The 16,376-nt window shown below is 40.7% G+C and overlaps 1 protein-coding gene across 6 annotated transcripts in view; it reads left to right on the forward strand.

Moving 5' to 3' along the window:
* The window catches only part of ZMIZ1 (zinc finger MIZ-type containing 1), a 427,264-nt gene that overhangs the window by 349,237 nt on the left and 61,651 nt on the right, over nt 1–16,376 (forward strand). For all 6 annotated transcript variants that reach the window (XM_066619836.1, XM_066619835.1, XM_066619841.1 and 3 more), the window contains exon 8: nt 1,897–2,041. In XM_066619836.1, the coding sequence (XP_066475933.1) occupies nt 1,897–2,041 (145 nt within the window). The remainder of the gene's footprint in view (nt 1–1,896; nt 2,042–16,376) is intronic.

A 16,376-nucleotide genomic window follows, 5' to 3' on the forward strand; every position in this document is an offset into this window, starting at 1 on the left:
CTTCCAGCTAGGGGCAAAAGAGAGCTCTGGAGGGGTGGAATCTGAGGCAAAAGGGACTGCTTGCAAATGACTTTGGGAAGTTTAAGTCTTTTCAGTCTGACTCCTTTCTCAACCTTACCCATCAGGAAATCTATTGGTTGAGCTGAAAGGGAGTGTTTTTGCTGCTTTAAAAAAAATGCACCCCTTTGGGCAATTTTTCCAGGTGAGGAGGGCTGCAAATGGAGGCAGCAGTGCTGACATGCTCCTCCACTCTCCAGGCACTCATTTACAGTGGGCCAGTTCAGTTCAGACAATATAGTGCATGCCAGTGCCTCACGTGCAGTTAGAGACCTGTATAAGCATGTTCAGGCATGTCTTTCTGGTATGACAGATGCAAAAAAAAAAAAAAACATTCATGCCATCAGAAGTACTTGAAAGGCAGACTAGGAGAAGGACTGGGGTGAGCTTGTGAACATCCCTAGTTGTGTGTACGGGGCCCAGCTCAAACAGTATTGTCTGAACAGGCCCAATGAGAAAAAACTTCTTGCCTTCAGCCTGAAATGACTTACAGCCCAATGTGAGTCACACATTCTGTCAGCAAGCTCAATGAGGCCACCAGCATAATGGCCAAAGAAGAGGCCTCTACCTGTGCTGGTGGGGGCAGGGGGAGTGAGAGGCAAAAGAGGGCAGTCACCAGCAGCGCTTGCGTGCATCCTATGGTCCTCCTCTCTCTGTTGCTCACCTCAGTTTTGTGCCAGCGAAATGGCTGACGCACTAGGAGACCCATTGGAGAAGCAGAGGCTTTCCCCAGGATAAGAGTATGAAAGTTCCTTTATCTTGAGGAGACCTCCATGACTACCCCCTCACCATAAGATGCAGCGTGTGCTCCATTGGCGCAGCTGCATTGGCAGGGGGTTTCAATAAGATTGACCTCTAAGATACATTAAACAAGCCTGTGCACTCTATATTTCTCTGTGAAAGCACAAAGTATGATAGCTTTTCATGTACAAGACATTTCTCAGTCTCTTAATACTGGACAAAAGCTCAGAAGTCCTCACTTTCTTTTCTGCTTCACTCCTTTCTTCCTTTTCATATCCAGAGGGCATGGGGAAAGGAAGAGGATAAACAGATAGTAGAGATGGGTGGTGGGTGATGGCAGTACCCTTCCCCCTCATTAATCCAACACCTGAGGTGACCACCTCATGTACGGGATAGCCCTGTTCTATGGTTACTTTAAAGGTGACAACCTTATAACAGTTTCAGTGACTTTTTCTTGTTTCCTTCCGCAAGTGCTATAACAATCCAAAATTTTTGAAAAACTGCATATTTTAACCCATTTTTGCCTGACCCACAGGTTTACACATTTGGTCCCTGTTGCGTGTGTGCAACATTGAGCAGAAATGACTTAAAACACAGTCACTGTATGTATAATGAGTAGTCAGTAACTAGTTTGTTTACAGATTTATATCCTGCTTTATCTCCAAGTGGGCATTCAAAGTGGCTCACAGAGTTTCACAGGAGGAACACCCTTAAAGATGGCCCTTTCCTATTCTCCCGCCCCCATCATGTGGAAACCCAGCAAGTCCTGTTGTCACAGCCATCACTTGCTTCACATACCTTTTAGCTCTGAATTGATAATAAGGGGAGACTAGCTAGTAATTCACAGGTGGATGGTTTTGGCCATCTGGCCTCCATGTGCTAATCTGAATGTGCAGTGGTGGTCTATGTGCCTGAACATAATGTTATTAGACTCTTAATTTGTATTTTTAAGCAAAGCTACACAGTGTAGTTAATTCAGTTTCTTGGGCATTTGCTCCGCTTTTAACTTTGCAACTTTCGTCCTTTTGTTTTTCCTGTTTTTATGTAGCTATATTTTGTTTCCTCCTCCAATGATGTTTTATTCTGTTTTGTTTCCAGCACTGCTCTCATCCTGGTGTGAAGAGCTGGGACGGCTCTTGCTGCTGCGCCACCAGAAAAGCCGGCAAAACGACCCCCCTGGGAAACTACCCATGCAGCCACCCATGAACTCCATGAGCTCCATGAAACCCTCCCTTTCACATAGGTGAGTCATGTGCAAACATTTTCTCCTGCAAGAAAACATACAACATTTATTTCCATGAAAGATGGTGTAGTTGAAATGCTTGCTACTGAGATAGTAGGATGGATAAATGCATTTCCTCCATTGAAGAAATCTGTAGACATTCAGGTGTCTTTGGTAACTTGACGATAATTCTGTTGTGTTTGCACCAGAGACAGGTGTTGTGTAAAAATGTAAATCTAAATCACTCTCTGTGAATTCAGCAATTCTGACTTCCTCTTACAAGATAAATTACTTCCTATAATTCCTATCTGTATGACATTTATTGATGTATTAAGATTTAGCCAGACATGCATGGTAATAGAAAGGGGTTCAGAAAGTGGGTTCAGGCCTGCATTTTTCATGCTCTTTCCGTTTCCCACCAGTCACACTTTTGGCTATGGGAGAGAGCAGAGACCAGACTACTTGTGGTGTGGAAAAAGGGGGTAATGACCCTAGGAGGGCCCCAGGCAGTTTGGAGACTGGGCAGTTTGATGTACCAGAAGGCCTCACACAACCTATGCTGTTGGCTGCTGAAGGGCAAGCACCACCAAAAAGCAAGAAATGCCCCTCAGGATGGGAGCAGAAGCAGAGGTAGATTCAGAATTAGGGTAATAGTTATATAGCAGGGGTGCTCAAACTTTCAACTTTAGGGATCCTGGACCTTTAAAATTGTGTAGGAGAGAGAATTTCAGCAGGTGCAGCTTGTCATCTGTAGGATGGCAAGTTGCACCTGCTGAAATTCTCTCTTCTATACACTTGTTAAAGGTCCAGCATCCCTAAAGTTGAAAGTTTGAGCACCCCTGTTATATAGCATTGTAGGCTCCCACTTGGCATCCATTATGCAAAACAGCTGGTCGTTTGATCACTATACCCACTAACACCTCTGTCTCCCTTTCTCTTACATCGCTTGTTCTCGTTCTCTCCAGCAGGGCTCCCGCCACATCTCCATTTCCAGAATGTATTTTCAGGGTCCTTGCACCCACCTGTTTCCCCCATTCATCCACAATCCCTCTCTGTACCTAATCCTATACTTTGCATAAAGCAGTGTGGCCACATCTTAAAGCAGGAAGGGATCCTCTTGGCAACACCATAATATAATGCACATTGTCAGAAAAGGCACTTAACCAGAACGATAACATTTTTCTCCCACTGTGGAAGTTTGTTACTGTCTGTAATCTACCTTTGTAACAGTTGTAAGCGAAAAATCAGTGTTGTGACCTTTTTCTGCTGTCTAGTCAAACAATATCTGGATTTTCCCCCCTCTTTTATTCCCTTTCCTATCTGGTTTAATTTCTAAATAAACAATGACATAGCAGAGTTCAAGGGGCATCTTTACTGCATGATTTCATCATGAAGGGTGTTTACCCTTGCGAGATGTAACGTCATTCCATCTGAGCAGTTATTTCGCAGATATAGAGGTATCCCAGTTGCAGATAGGGTTTGTCCATTCAGGCAGAGAAATATTGAAACACTCCCTCACATATTATTACACTGTCCGATATATCAGGATCTTCACATAAGTTACTTATCACCAATCTTGGCCGCTTTCTTGGGTCAGAGTGACCAGAATAAAATTGCCTGCATACTCAGTGGGGCAAATGAAGAGCTTTCTGGGGGGTAGCTAAATATATAAATATGATAAACAAGAGACGTATCTGTATGATGGTCACAAATGGTTGAGCCAATGTAGTTAGATCTGGTTGGTTCCGGCTGGAGGTGAACTGTCTGATTCGTGCATCCCTCCATCCAGTCTTTTGTTTTACACTGTTTGTATTTTAAATATGCCAATAAAGTTTTTTTAAACTTGAACTACTGCATGATTTCACGCATCCAAAAGATGTTTCAAGAAAGACATGGGTGACCAGAGTGGGGACATGGAACCCTTTTTTGTTATAATTTGTGATACAGTCCCAAGACAAATAAGACATGGAGAAATAGCCAGAGGAGGAAAACAGGGATAGAGCAGGGTGTTACATGAGCATAAATGATGATAAATATGCCACAGATATTGAAGAGGCTGCATATATGGCAGAAGAACACTGGGATGTGAACTAAATCAAGGGGAAATGAGACTCTTATATTCTGTCAATGTAAGCAATGATTGTGTTAAATAACTCACCAGTATTACCTTTTCCTAAAGGACTTTTAAATAAACAGATCCTTCAATTCTAAAAATTATATACTATTTAGTACTCTGAAAACATCAATATGTTTTCTGAAATTTGGTGCATGGCGACATTCACATGTGAATGTTGAAGATTTTAGGCAAGTTCTATGAATGTCTGAAAACTCAGAGATACATCAGCACATGCTGACAGTTTCACAGTTGTCCTGACAGCATTCACTGGTGTGTGTCTGAACTGTGGGGAAATAGATCTGTATTTCTGGATATTCACAAAATTGATTGGGCATTGTCAACATTCAGAAAATTATGGAAATTCGGGATGAACTAGATGTCCAGGAAGAGCCTGCATATTGGCAAGATTCAGGCTGTTGGATGCTCCCAGGGACTAGATGTGGAAACTCTCACTGTGGAATATGCACAAACAGTGCACAACACCATACTCCTGGCCACATAGTGCTAGCCTGGTGCAGCAGTGATCCAACAGGGGAGAAGATGAGATATTCTAGTTTCCGTGGGGTAACCTTGCATATTCTTCTCTGTGTATGCAGCCAGTAAGATTGCATTCTTAGGTCCTTGATCAACGTTTAACTATAAATAGTAAAGTTCAGAAATAGTAGTACAGTAAAATTTCAGATAAAAACAGTACAGTGAACATGTGGTTTCTAAGATGTATTATAACAGCATACCCTTCGTTAAGGTTCAAATTATATGTTGCAGATCAGTTATCATTACTCTAATTGTCAAAAGAAACAAATGCATAATATTCTGAAAACTACCCCTGAAGTGTTTGATAGTTCTGTTTGTCACAGTTTTAAGTATTGGAGACAACTGCTTAGAAGACAAAAATTTTACTAGCCTTGGAGTTCATTATTGAATTTACAAAGAAGTCTTATTAAGTCCTTGGGATTATAGATAGGTAGAACCCTCAAATCACTGTTTAAACTGAATAAACAGTGGCTGGTGAGGAAAGTTGAACAAGGGGTAACAGATCTGAAAACATAGAGATGCATGTGCTGTAGCCCCCACAGACGTATTAAGTGTACTGAATTGTGACATGTATGTTTCCGTATTTGTTTGACAAAGTGAAATTATTCCAGAGGTTGAGAAAGAAAGCTTCTGAGTTTATACTTCGCTTCTATTTAGCACATTTGAACTACATTTGGTTCAAATATACAGGTGGAACCTTGGTATCCACTGTTTTGACTCACCACTGATACCAATCGTAGTGATATATGGTGTTATGTGGTGTTAGTTGTGAAATGATAGCATTTAAAAGTCCACCTTTAAATGCTTTGTAGCAAGGAAAAAAGCACCAAAATCCAATTTCCTACCTTTGTGCTGCTAAATAATTATAATTTCATTCCACTAGATTTCATTATTCACCATATCAAGTGGTTGAATGCGGTATAGCATCTATACCAATGCATTCTGGGGCAATAAATGGAGGAGCAAGAAACCTATTAAAGCTATTTTTATACTGATTTGGTATCCACTGTTTTTTTTTGTTTTTTAATCCACTAGGGGTTCCAGAATGGAACTCCAGTGGCTAACGAGACACAACCTGTATAGCATACTTAACTTCACATGTAACTAAGTAGTCCAAACAGCAACCTTAAAGGTATGCCAGACAGACTGAAGATCTAATTCTTAAGGTGTGGTAGCTAGACTAAAACCTTCTGGAAAATGTGTGGCTAAGGCAGTGAGGTCCCAGCTCTTAGGTTCATGCTCTTAGCCCCTACATCAGGGGTGCTCACACTTTTTTGGCTCGAGAGCTACTTTGAAACCCAGCAAGGCCCGGAGATCTACCAGAGTTTTTTTTACAATGTTCGCGCCATCATAACATATAACATTTATGTGTTCAATGTATGTTGGTGTACCTTGAGCCCCACTGAGTATAACAGGACTGCGTAGACATGCCTAGGATTAGGCTGTGAGGCTGCAATCCTAGCCACACTTACCTGGGAGTAAGCCCCATTGAGTACAATGGGCCTTACTCCCGGCGTTTCCTCCCAGAGGCACCTGAAGGGGGGGTCGGCACTCCGCGATCTACTCATTTTGCCTCGCGATCTACCGGTAGATCGCGATCCACCTATTGAGCACCCCTGCCCTACATTCACCAGCTTTCCATGTTTCTGTGGGGAGTAGGGGGGTCGTGATGAAAGAAGAGATTCTGAAAAAATGCATTTGAAGAAAGGATGGTCTTGTTTTATAATATTTGAGAAATAATGTGGAATGAATTGGTAGCAAATGGTTACAATGTATTGTTTTGATGAAGTTCAGGTTTTCATAATTGTCAGTTGAACAAGGTAGATGGTACTTTCATGAGAAACTAAGTCCTAATTGAAAGAGGAACAGTTTAAAAGCTTCTGTAGTCATTTGGAGTGGTTCTTTTCTCTTTCATGCTCTGTACACTTATTAAGGTGCTTGTTGCAGCTTGTATAGCACATGGTAATGCTTTGCAGTGTCAATAACAATGTCTGCAAACACAAGGCTGCTCTTTGCAGCATTTTATGTTATCACAAGTTGGGGTTTTTTGCTCTTTTTTATCTTCTATCATCCCAGTTTCACCCTCAGTATTAATTAAATGGCAGTTTCTTTACAGGCTGTGACTATAGAAGAATGTTTTCTTAGAACAATCAAAACTGATTAAAATAAAGAGATGAAGCTTAAAATAAAGATACAAGTGATTTGATTCCAGAGGTTTGATAAAATTAAACAGAAGATCAAATTAACTAGTAATTTAATTAGGTAGATGGCACTTTATTATTCATTAGCTTTATTTGACACCTAAGCAGTTGTTCTGAAATCACACTTGGGTGTCCTTTACAAGGTTTGAGAGTAGCAAGGGAATTTTGCTCTCCGCCCCCCCTTTTTTGCACCAAAGAACCCTAAACATCATGAATTCAGTTGGTTCACAGCCAGAATGTAATCTGCATTAATGATTCTAGGAAGAATCATAACATAAAAAACAGTTGTGACCACAGTCATCAGACAATTTCGCAATTTATAAGCTCAATTCACCTGACATATATGACCACAATATGTAAAATCTTACCAAAGATCCTGTTTATATTTGTGGTTTGTTCACAGGCCTCTTGCTGTATTTATTTTCATTTTCAATTTAAAAGATTTCACCATAAAGTATAATTAATGGAAAACAAAAATACTGTATGGGTTTCCATTGGTATTTCTTTACAGTCATGATTTACGTCATTAATAAAATGATACCACTTGCCCATAAGTAGAGGTTCTTTTTTGTTAATAACACAAAACACCTCATTTTGGTGTTTATGGTATTTTCCAGAAATTAAAATAGATTACTTTTCCAGTTAGGAATAATATAGTGGCTATATCTGCTAACATTATATCACCTATTTAGAACACTTTTGAAGCATTTAAAATTAATAAGAATGATAATTTGGAATAAAAACACATCACGGGTTTCTGCCTTTTTCATCATGAAATATGTGACAAAATAAAACAATTTTTAAGTACCCCTCCCTATCCATAAAGCCCTAAAGATCCATATCCTATGCTTCCTTTTCATATAATTTCAGCTGGGTTCTCTAGCAATATTCAATTTTTTTTAACTATTCCGAAGTAGAAGGAATTACTAAAGTTTGCAATATTCAACATGTCACAATAGAGTGGAGTCTTCATTTCTATTTTACTAGGTTTAATGAGTTGCTGCTTTTCAGTTCTGGACCTGCTTATGTGTATCTGAAGTGACAAGACTACTATGTCCCGACTAACTTCAACAAGTCTTTTAAAAAATGTTTATTTGTGTGTGTGTGTGTGTGTGTGTGTGTGTGTGTGTGTGTGTGTGTGTGTGTGTGAGAGAGAGAGAGAGAGAGAGAGAGAGAGAGAGAGAGAGAGAGAGAGATACATATATACACAGGGTGAACCAAAAGTAGGTGGACAGTAAATAAATACAATATAATATAACACATAGTTATAATGAACACCATCATTATAGTATAACCCTAACACAAACCCTATTCCACCTACTGTCCACCTACTTTTTGTTCACCCTGGAGAGAGAGAGAGAGCGAGAGAGAGAGAGAGCTTTATTGGCATTAATTCATGTTCCAGCTTATGAGTCATCGAAGTAAAACAAGATGTAAAATAAAAAGAAATAAAAATAAAATAAAAGTCACACAAATTTTAACGTTAAAATAAACTTTACACTCATCTCTTTCCATACTTTTCTACAACTGACAAAAGGAAATTAGCAGTGCCCTGCAACACAACACATCTACTGGGCCATCATTTGTTAAGTAAACAAGTTTCATCAGCTCTGGGAGCCCATAGGTGGCCAACTGGTGACTTCTGAGCTAAATTTAGCCTGCAACATAGTTTTATATGGACCTTAGAAGCCCTGCAAAATTTTAATCATAGTGGGGTTTAAAATATTTTGGCAAAATTTCATTCATAGGAGAAGAACAAAATTTTCCCTTCTGTTTTGAAAATCTAGAACCATTTTGTACTTTTGAATGAGAGAGAGAGAGATTCCTGGCAGACACTACATGTGCTCCTATACTTCCAGAATTCCTCTCTGAATGTTGCCTCCACATGTGTGTACATGCATGCATCCCCCATGAATGAGGGGGAGGGTGGGCAGTCAAATGAACGGCCATACTCTCTTCCTTTTACTTACGATGAGTGTGATGGGCAGCCTCCTTGGATGGTATCACCCTTGTGTCCAGTACAGGAAGCATTGTCCTCTTTCTCTCAGGTTTGTGACATCAACACATAGCCAAGGCTGGAAAGCACTGACATAAGGGCAATGCAGCTCTTCATGAGGGAGATAACAGTTACAATGTCCCTTGTAAGGCCCAGCATAGCCTTACCTGCAGCACGTCTCATTGGCACTGCTTTGCCAACGCTGGAAAGCACTAACATAAGGGATTAGGATTGCACCCTAAATCTGATTGGCTACATAGCGTTATGGTGTCATAATGATTCTTGGTTGCCTAGGATCACTTGAGAGGGGATGAAACAGAAGAAAGTGGTAATGAAACAGGAAAACAAGGGGGAATCCTTGTGAAGTGGCTGCTGGATATGCATGCTCTTGTAATTAAAGTTTATGTTCAGACAAACTGAAGTGATGCCTTAAACAGAACCAAACATATGCCCTGCTGATGTTTACCAAAAGCACATGACATCAAAGTAGAAATGGAAAAACACATTTTAAAGTTAATTGGAAGAAATTCATAGCTCTTCTAAGTACTCTAAACAAGGTTACTTTGTTTCCTTGCAAAAAAAAAAGTTTGCAATGCTTTTTGCTTGTTTTTTGTCCTAGCTTATAGCACACACAGCAGTGAGCCATGCTGCTGAGTAATAATAATAATAATCTTTATTTATATCCCGCCCTTCTCCCTAAAGGGACCCAGGGTGGCTGAGTAAGGTTCCCCCCGTGCATTAACCATGTTTATTCTATGTAAACCACTTTGAAACTTTCTGTTAAAGAGCACAATATAGATATAAATTTAAGTAAATTACAATATGTGATAGTTCCTCTATATTGTCTAGCTGTTGCTCAGAATGTGGCTTTTAAAGTGTTGGCTTTGTCAAGGCTGGGAGATCAACTTTTTGAACAATGTCATTCTCAATTGAAAGGATAGCAAATAATGTGAGCCTCTAAACTGCTGTAGTAGATCATAAGTAGTTCTAATGAGCCTCTGCTTTGAGAAGTTTTCCTCATCACTGTAACTGGAAGCATAAGGAGAATTTGTAGTGCTACCTAAACATTTGGAAAGATGTCACTCATTTTGGTATCATACATGTTCAGCACAGTGTCTCATGGTGAGCCTTTTCCAGGTGATAGGATAACATGGCCCAGCTTTACAAAGAAATCTGTATTGTAAGCATTGCAGTGGTCACCATCAGTGAGGGCTCTGCATAGATCCATACAGTGTGTGGAAAGCAGCTCATGTGGTAGCTTTTCAAGGTTGTACAAGAATGCCTGTATTTTCCTGTAACACAAAGCTGCTTTAATCACCTTCAATTCTAAAAGAAATGGAGGCTGTAAAAGTGCAGCTCTCGTGTTTGGAGATTTCTCTGGAACTATTGCACCCCTCAGCATGAGGGTGACTCTCATAGTTAAACTGTCTCGTTTTATGGTGTTTATGTGGGTGCTTCTTAAAAGTGGCACAAGTATCAAGGGCTTTCGCAAGCATTTTCCCTGTGTGATGTGATAAACCAGGTGTGTCAAACATAAGACCCATGGGCTGGATTCGGCCCCAGAAACAATTTATCCGACCCCCCTTATAATTGGGCTCTCCCAGCATGTTAATTGGGCTCTTTCTTATCTTGAAAATCTGAACAAAATTTGCACATTTTCTCTTCTGTCATTTGCAGCTAATGAGTTTTTAAGTGAGAATAAAGTGCTTATTTCTGACCATCATCTGCTTAATGTTGTCACTTTCTGCTTAATGAGGTCACTTCTGACCCTCAGCAGGTGCCATGAATAACTGTGGCCCTCTGTATGAAAGGAGTTTGACACCCCTGTGATGAACTTTACAGAGTGCCTCTCTTCATGAGGGAGATAACAGTTACAGTGTCCATTGTGAGGCCCAGCATAGCCTTACCTGCAATATTCAGACATAGAAAGTAGCCCAGTAGTGTTTGAAATGATCAGCTCAGCATACTATATGAATGTCTAACTTTTTTTATCTTCACTGGAGAAAAACCTTACATTGAAACAGGATGTATTGAAAAGATACCAGGTATTGGAAGGAGGAGGGTAAAATTAATATTCTACATCCACCAAGCTTTTCAAAGTCTTAAAAAGCCCTGCTGCTAGGTTTTGCAGTTTTGCACAAGCTGCATAACTTTTTTGAGGGGAGGGGGCACCAAAGACACTCTCCAAATGCAGCTTATCTTGCAGGATTGTTGTGAGTGTAAAATGAGATTGTCCCCACATACACCATCCTAGAAGGTAGGTAGAATATGCATTGATGAATATGTAAATAAATAGAAGTAGATATGGGCTAATGAATAAACACTGGGAAAGCACTGGTTCCAATAAATTGCCATTCAGTAAACCTGTATTACCCATATATACATTTATATAGCTGCACATTAGTAAGCTGTCATAATTCATTGAAAGTAAATTCATCAGCATGGCCTAGCAAGTGTGGGTGCTATGTGGGTGCTTTATTAATTTAAAAGATTTCATATTCTGCTCTCCCACTTGCATAGAGACCACTAGGCCACCCCCAGGATGTATATGTGTGTATACTTATAAAGACAAACATGATAAATCGTGTATTTTAAAGGAAGCTGTTTCTGCCACCTTTGGGCATGTACTTTAGCTTGATTTGTTGTCTTACGAAATACAAGTCCATCAAGTCCTTCATTCAGGCTCTCTGCTATACCTCCTCTGATTTACTATTCCTTCAGCGCGCTCTCTCTCTCTTTCTCTCTCTCTCTCTCTCTCTGTGTGTGTGTGTCATTGAGGTTTAAAAAAAAAAAGCCAGAAGTGGAATCTGTTTCAGTAGCTCCTTCCCTGATTGTTGTAGCAATTGCTGACCTCCAGGCACTATGAATAAACAGCAAAGCTGGGAACAAAAGGATTCTTCTGGCTGCCATTATCTCACATTAACATAGAGAGGCACTGCGGTGTGAACAATGCAATTCCAATTCACCGATAATCAGCGAGTTCCTGGGCGTTTGGATTACCAAGGCAACAGGCAATGGTAGAATACTGGGTGGGTTTTTTTGTAATGATTATTATCATTATCATTATTATTATTGAAGGATCAGTAGGATGTGGAGTCTTAGGTATATTGGTAAGCGCAGATAAAATTAATGCCTTGTTACTTAACTGGGGGTAAACTGGGGAAAAAATGTTTCAAATGGTTTAAATAAATCATGGATGAAACAGGTCTGGCTGATGCTGTGAAACGCAAAAAAGATGAAATTACTTGTGTCAAGATGCAAATGAATGCAAGGCATTTTCAGCATCTTTGAAACACAGGTAACAGGTGGAATTAATAAGCAGGTGAATTTTGTGACTATATATGACTATAAGGCTGTAACTGTATATTTTTTTGCGTAGTTTGCTTATGTATTAGTCAGAATTGAGAGCGATATTGGAATCTCTTGTGGGAAGAGGGTTGTTAATGGGATGGATGTATCCATCCCATAATTTGAGATGCTAATAATAAATAGCCTCATCTTAAGGGGCTGGAGTGTATTTTCAGTAACAGCTCCCCTCCATTCCTACATAGTTTTGTTGTCCTAGCACACTGTGTATGGATGTGCATGCATAGTTCTCATGGGCACATGGGGCATAAGATTAGTCTCAACTGTGTGTTCTCACTAGGACCCAAAGAGCCACTTTAGGATTTGCGCATATCCAATGAAAATATGACTTCCCTCTTCTTGAAAGAATAGATACCTGTGCCATGTCACAAACTGCTTTTAAAAATCTCCTCTTTTTTCAAAAATGGTGGTATGAATTGTTGCTATTTATGAAACTCAAGCCCTTCAGTGCCCAGAATTAATTTTTTAAATTCTTTGGATCTCAACTGCTTTGTTTGTAAATTCAGAACCATCTGAATTGAATTTATAAATAAAACCTTGATCTGACTGGTAACCTAAAGAGGGTCAGATTCTGATATCAAGATGCAGGATAGAGAGGATCTTATTCCATGAGTAGCATCATTGAAACAAACACGATTTAAGTTCGATGGAGGAGTTTGCAAGCATGTCAGGCCAATAAATCAAACCAAATACTGTGGTTCACCAAATGCTATGGTTGGGCTTCATAGGCCTTACCTGAATTCACCAAATTTAAATGCCACGAATGTAAAATTTTGAACATAGCTTTGTACAATGGATAAAGTATTGAATGTGTTTAGCTGTTGCAGGAAAAACAAGAAAGCGCCTTTAAGTATCTTAAAAACTAGCAAACTTGTCACATAAGTTTTTGTGAACTAGAGTCCACTTCATCGGCTATAGTAGGCTTGTTCCCCAGTTGACAGTACCCATGAACATGAGTGTAGAGAGAGGAAAATATAAACAGTGGGGCCAAGTGATAGGAACCCTATGAACAAAAAATCCACTACTGAGACCATTGATCCATCTAGCTTGTCACTGTTGACTTACAAGAGTTCTTCAGAGCATCAAGCAGGGGTCTTTCTCAGCCCTACCTGAATAATATCAGGGATTGAACTTGGGATCTTCTTCGTCATCCATCATCGAGCTATGGCCTCTCTCAAACCAAGAATCAAATCCTTACTCAATCTTGATGTATTATTTTTATTTTGCCCTTCCTCTAAGAAACTCAAGGTGGTATATATGGTCGTTTGTTCTCCTAGGAGTGCTGGCAAGTTGTGCAGGCAGAGAAAGATTGGTCTATGATCACCCAATGAACTGTATGGATGACCTGGAATTTGAACACAGATTTTTCCATATCTGACACTGTTCCAATTCTGCCACACTGACTGTCCACTAACATAGCATGTTAAGAGTTGACAGCAGTATCACCTATCCACTGAGAGATGGTATAAAATAATTATAAAGTATCTTGGTCATAACCGGAATAGTACTTCCATTCTGTTGCATTGTTTGGTCTGGTGCTGACCACTTGCATGTGTCCATTCATTAGTGCTATTACATATTGCATCAGAACTCTCTTACTCTGCCTCCAACTGAGTCCAAACAGGCTTGCTTGCCCTCCAGGGTATTATGAAGAGTCTTAATTACCATCATATTGTTCAACAGGAACAATATTGTGGGCAGCATTCCTATTCAATTTGGAGAGGCTACATATTCATTCTGTCAGCCAGCCATTTTTTCAGGCTGAACTAACAGGTTCATAAATTTTTCTTCATAGTTTTCAACACCTTAAATTGGTTTTTAATTTTGTCTAGGGGCAAGCAAGACTTGCATTGCTCCCTCTGCAGTAGTTTGCCTGGAATGCAACGTTCCTGTGGACAGTCTGGGAAAATAAGTTAAAGGCTGGTTTTCCCCAGACTGCTTTGATTAATTCCAGGAATGTTGCCTCAAAGTGAGATGCTGAACCAGGGCTTTGAATCAAACACAGATCTTGCAGGAAAGCTACCTTTAGTAGCCAAACATACCTCATAAATACTTTGGGAGACAATATCCAAGACCTTTAAAGAAAGTTCCCAGGAAATGGGAATTATTAGAAGCATCTAGTTCCATTCTGGGTGGCCAAATGCAATGGAACAGTGCTTTTCAAGCATTCTCATTCAGAGAACAGTTTCCCTGTTAACCTGTCTCCTGAGGAACCTCTTGCATTTGTGGTAGGAGCCCTGTATGTCACAGAAGATTGGGGGGCATATTCTAGAACGCATATTCTAGAGGATTCAATGGGGCAGCTTATCTCCTCCTCAAGCACCACTGCCAAAAATCAAAGTAGTGGCACTAGAGGAGTTGATAACGGTTGCTATGATCCTGTTCCCATCAGAAAAAGGATCACCGCCTCCTTGTCTCCTCCATCACCTGATGCTTCTTCAGAACAGGCTGGGTGTGGAAAATCACAGCAGCAGAAGAGGAACCTCTTCCATTCAAGATCCTCCTCTTCCAAGCAGTTTTGAAGAAGCCTGGGTGGGAGACGGGATGAAAATACAAAATGTGGCAGAATCTGGACTTCATATTCCCACTTCAGGTACTAATTCAGCTTTGGTTGACTTAGGGCACAATCCTAACCTTTCGATATTGTTCAACAGGAACAATATTGTGGGCAGCATTCCTATTCAATTTGGAGAGGCTGCATATTCATTCTGTCAGCCAGCCATTTTTTCAGGCTGAACTAAAAGGTTCATCAATTTTTCTTCATAGTTTTCAACACCTTAAATTGATTTTTATTTTATCAAGACTTGCATTGCTCCCTCTGCAGTAGTTTGCCTACCAGCGTTTGCACACATTTGTGCCTCCTCGAGGGGAAGCCAGGCCGGCGTTCTGAGAAGCCGGCCTCTGCGCTGGCTTCCCCTCAGCTGCTTGTGTCGGCCTGCCTGCGCCAACACAAGGGGAAAAGGTAGGCATGGGGGGGCGGGGAGGAGGACGGAGGGAGGTGTTCCTGGGTGGGGGGAGGGAGGGCGATGGGCGGCCCCAGGGGCGGGCGGGCAAGAAGAGGGAGGCGGGGCTGGGATCTGGCAGTCAGGAGGTGGCGCAAGTCCAAGGAGACCCATTGTGGTCAGCAGCCCTTACCTGGGGTAAGGGGAAAAGTTTCCCCTTGCTGCTGGCTAAGCCGCTGCTGGCCACAATTCTGCGCTAGATACAGCGCAATCCTCCTGGCTTGCCTGTTCCAGCGCAAGTTAGGATTGCGCCCTTACTTTCACATGAGCAAGGCACCCTATGTACTGCAGTGGTTCAAGGTGGAGACACTCTACAGCAGCTCCCGTACTGCTAAGGAGTTCTAAATGTATTCCTTTGCAATAGGATGCTCTACTGGGTGTTCTAGAACTTCTCATAATTCTAACTGTAGATGTGCTTTCTAAACTGAATACCATGGAAATAATGCTTACCAAAGAGTTAACAGTAAGTTTTATTGTCAAGGCTGCTTCATCCAATGCTTTTCATACACATCCAAGCAATTTTAGGTGTATATTTGAAAATGTTGCATTATGTAGATTCACTCATCAGAGAGCAAGGATTCCCTGTGACTTCCTGGCCGCATACATGTGGAGGCAATTCTGAGTTTCATGCTGAGTAGTATGCTAAAATACCCCTCAGCTGAACTCAGTAAATTATACTGAGGATGTGAAGATGACGTTTTGATAATAAATGTTCTGCGAGTTTCAGGTTCACCAGATCCTTTGCTGCACGTAGATATTTGAAACAAAACTTAAAAATTCAGGCTTGACAGCTTCGTGTATGGTTGCTTGAGAATGAAGGAGAGACCACGGGGTAAATCACATTGTTAATATGTTTATCTTACCCTTCCACTAAAGAACTCAGGACAGGAAGCATGTTTCCTTCCTCCCCCACCCTACAGAACAACTCTGTGAGAAACGAGGCTAAGAAACTATGACTGGTCCAAAGCCACCCATTGAGTGTCATGGTTTAGCATGGATTTGAACCCATGACTCTCGGATCATAGTCTGATGCTCACCAATGCACCACACCAGCTTTCCTCAGTGTTAACTGATTGACAATTAGTTTTAGCTTTTCCTGACAGAAAATGAGTTTTGGATAGAGATTTTTTTTTAGGAACAG

This window comes from Tiliqua scincoides, chromosome 3 (genome assembly GCF_035046505.1).
Source record: "Tiliqua scincoides isolate rTilSci1 chromosome 3, rTilSci1.hap2, whole genome shotgun sequence".
Taxonomy (NCBI): Eukaryota; Metazoa; Chordata; class Lepidosauria; order Squamata; family Scincidae; genus Tiliqua; species Tiliqua scincoides.